Source organism: Parus major, chromosome 6 (genome assembly GCF_001522545.3).
Source record: "Parus major isolate Abel chromosome 6, Parus_major1.1, whole genome shotgun sequence".
NCBI classification, from domain to species: Eukaryota; Metazoa; Chordata; class Aves; order Passeriformes; family Paridae; genus Parus; species Parus major.
Genome location: NC_031775.1, coordinates 2,939,032 through 2,941,234, shown reverse-complemented (window position 1 = coordinate 2,941,234; position 2,203 = coordinate 2,939,032). Strand labels below are relative to the sequence as shown.

The 2,203-nt window shown below is 66.5% G+C and overlaps 1 protein-coding gene across 1 annotated transcript; it reads right to left on the bottom strand.

Annotated features, from left to right (window-relative positions):
- Window positions 1–234: 234 nt before the first annotated feature.
- Window positions 235–1,792, bottom strand: DKK1 (dickkopf WNT signaling pathway inhibitor 1). Its single transcript, XM_015632448.2, has 3 exons — window positions 1,576–1,792; window positions 1,378–1,488; window positions 235–862 (listed from the first exon to the last, which is right to left on the bottom strand). The coding sequence occupies exons 1-3, from the start codon at window positions 1,790–1,792 to the stop codon at window positions 612–614; spliced, it is 579 nt and encodes a 192-aa protein (XP_015487934.1). The 3' UTR covers window positions 235–611.
- Between the last annotated feature and the right edge of the window lie 411 nt (window positions 1,793–2,203).

Sequence of the window (2,203 nt, the reverse complement as noted above, 5' to 3'; positions counted from 1 at the left end):
GTGCCCGGCCCTGAGCCCCAGCCACGCCTCCTCCCCTCGCTTTGGTGGCCAGAGGGCATCGGTGGCGACCACGGAACTCCCAAAAAAGCAGCTGGATAAACAGTCCCAACCCAAGAGCCTTTCCCATGGGATGCTGGATGCGAGCCCCCCGCCCCTGTCCCCCTCTTCCCGCGGGCACCTCCTCCCTCCCGCAGGGCAGCCCCGCACGGGCAGGGACGTGGAGGCAGCGCAGGGTGAATTTAAAGAGTTTATTCGCTCGCACGCAGGCGGTGGCATCCCTTAAAAACCCAGTGTGTACAAAGTCACAGTCACGGCTTGCGGAGCGCCGCGCAGCGCCCTCAGAGAAACACAAAACAACTCGTGAAAAGTCATTGAAAGTCCCGGCGTTATGTACAGCTAAGTGCCAGCTCGAGTATTCACAACACAGTAACGTACTGCAAGAAGTCGCTTAGGAGTAGTTCCCTTGAGAAACAGCCTTCGCTCCGGCGGGGCCGGAGTCTGTCGCGTCCGTGTGTCCGGTCCCGTCCGTGTGTCGCTCAGTGCCGCTGGCACGTGTGCAGGAGGGACCGGAGTCTGTCGCGTCCGTGTGTCCGGTCCCGTCCGTGTGTCGCTCAGTGCCGCTGGCACGTGTGCAGGCGGGACGCGTCGGCGGGGCCGTGCTCCCGCTGCAGGCGGCACGCCAGCCCCTCGGCACACGGGCAGCGCTGGAAGATCTCCAGGCCGTGGGTGCCTTTCCGCCGGTGCCGGGTACACACCTGCCCCTCCCGCAGCACCGGCTTGCAGATCTTGGACCAGAAGTGGCGGGCGCAGCACAGCCCGGCCGCGCAGTCCGACGAGCGCAGGCAGAAGTCGCCTTCCTCTCCTGCGGGGGGACAGCGGGGGGATGCTCAGCCAGGCGGGGACGCTGGGGCAGGGTGGGTACCCCACACTGATGGATCCCACGGGGAACGGCGGAGTGGGCATCCCGAACCACCCTACGGGCGGGCTGGGCACACCGGATTTATCTTCTGGAGTCAGCGGGACAGGGGGGGCATCCCGGACCCATCCCACAGGAAACAGCAGGGAAAGGGAGACATCCCCGACCGATCCCACAGGGAACAGCAGGGAAAGGGAGACATCCCTGACCGATCCCACAGGGAACAGCAGGGAAAGGGAGACATCCCTGACCGATCCCACAGGGAACAGCAGGGAAAGGGAGACATCCCGGATCGAACCCCTGGGGGATGGTGGAGCAGAAAGGGCATCCTGACTGATTCCCTGCGGCGCACCAACACAGAGTGGGCATCCCGACCCATCCCACAGGGAACAAAGGTGCAGGATGGACATCCCGGACTGATCCCAGGGGACAGCAGGGTGACAGCAGCCAGGACTCCTCACCTTTGGCAGTGGGGAGCCAGGCGGGAGCGGGCGTCCGTCGGGGCAGAGCCTCAGTGCCCGTCTCCTCCAGCTCGGCCGCTCCGTGGGGCGGCTCCGGGGCCGTGCAGAGACCTGCAGGGACAGTGGGGCGGCTGTCAGCCTCGCGTGGGACCCCGAGCCCTCCCGCGGCCCCCAGCCCCAGGTGTCCCCTGCCCTCACCGTTGCTGCAGGTCATGCCGGGGCAGCACATGGCATCGCGCAGGCAGCGCTTGCGGCGCCGTCGGCAGCCGAGGCACAGCGGGGCCCCCCCGCCGCGGGCCGCCCCCCCGCAGAATTCCTCGGGGCCGCAGTCCTCATCTTCGGCGCACGGGAAAGGCTGGGGGTCACAGGGGAGGCGGGGGATCAGCATCCCATCCCCGAGTGTCCTCCTCTCCATCCCCAGTGTGCTCCCTCTCCAATCCCCGGCACGTCCGCTCCATCCGTCTCATGTGTCCCTCTCTCCCCCCGCCTCCATTCCCGGGACGTCCTCCCGTCCCCGGTGTCCCCTCCACCCCCGAGGTGTCCCCATCACCCGGTGCGTCTCTCTCTTCCATCGCCGGTGTCCCCCTCTCCATCCCCGGAGTGTCCCTTCCATCCCCTGGGCAGCCGCTCCATCCATCTGTGTCCCCTCTTCTACACTTTCCACCCCCAGTGTCCCCTCCATTGCTTGCGTCCCCCTACTCCATCTCCCTGTGTGTGCATCCTCACCCCCGACGTCCCACTCTTTATCCCAAATGTGTCCCTCAACTCCATCCCCGTTGTGTGTCCCCATCTCCATCCCCGGTGGATGTCCCCATCTCCATCCCCG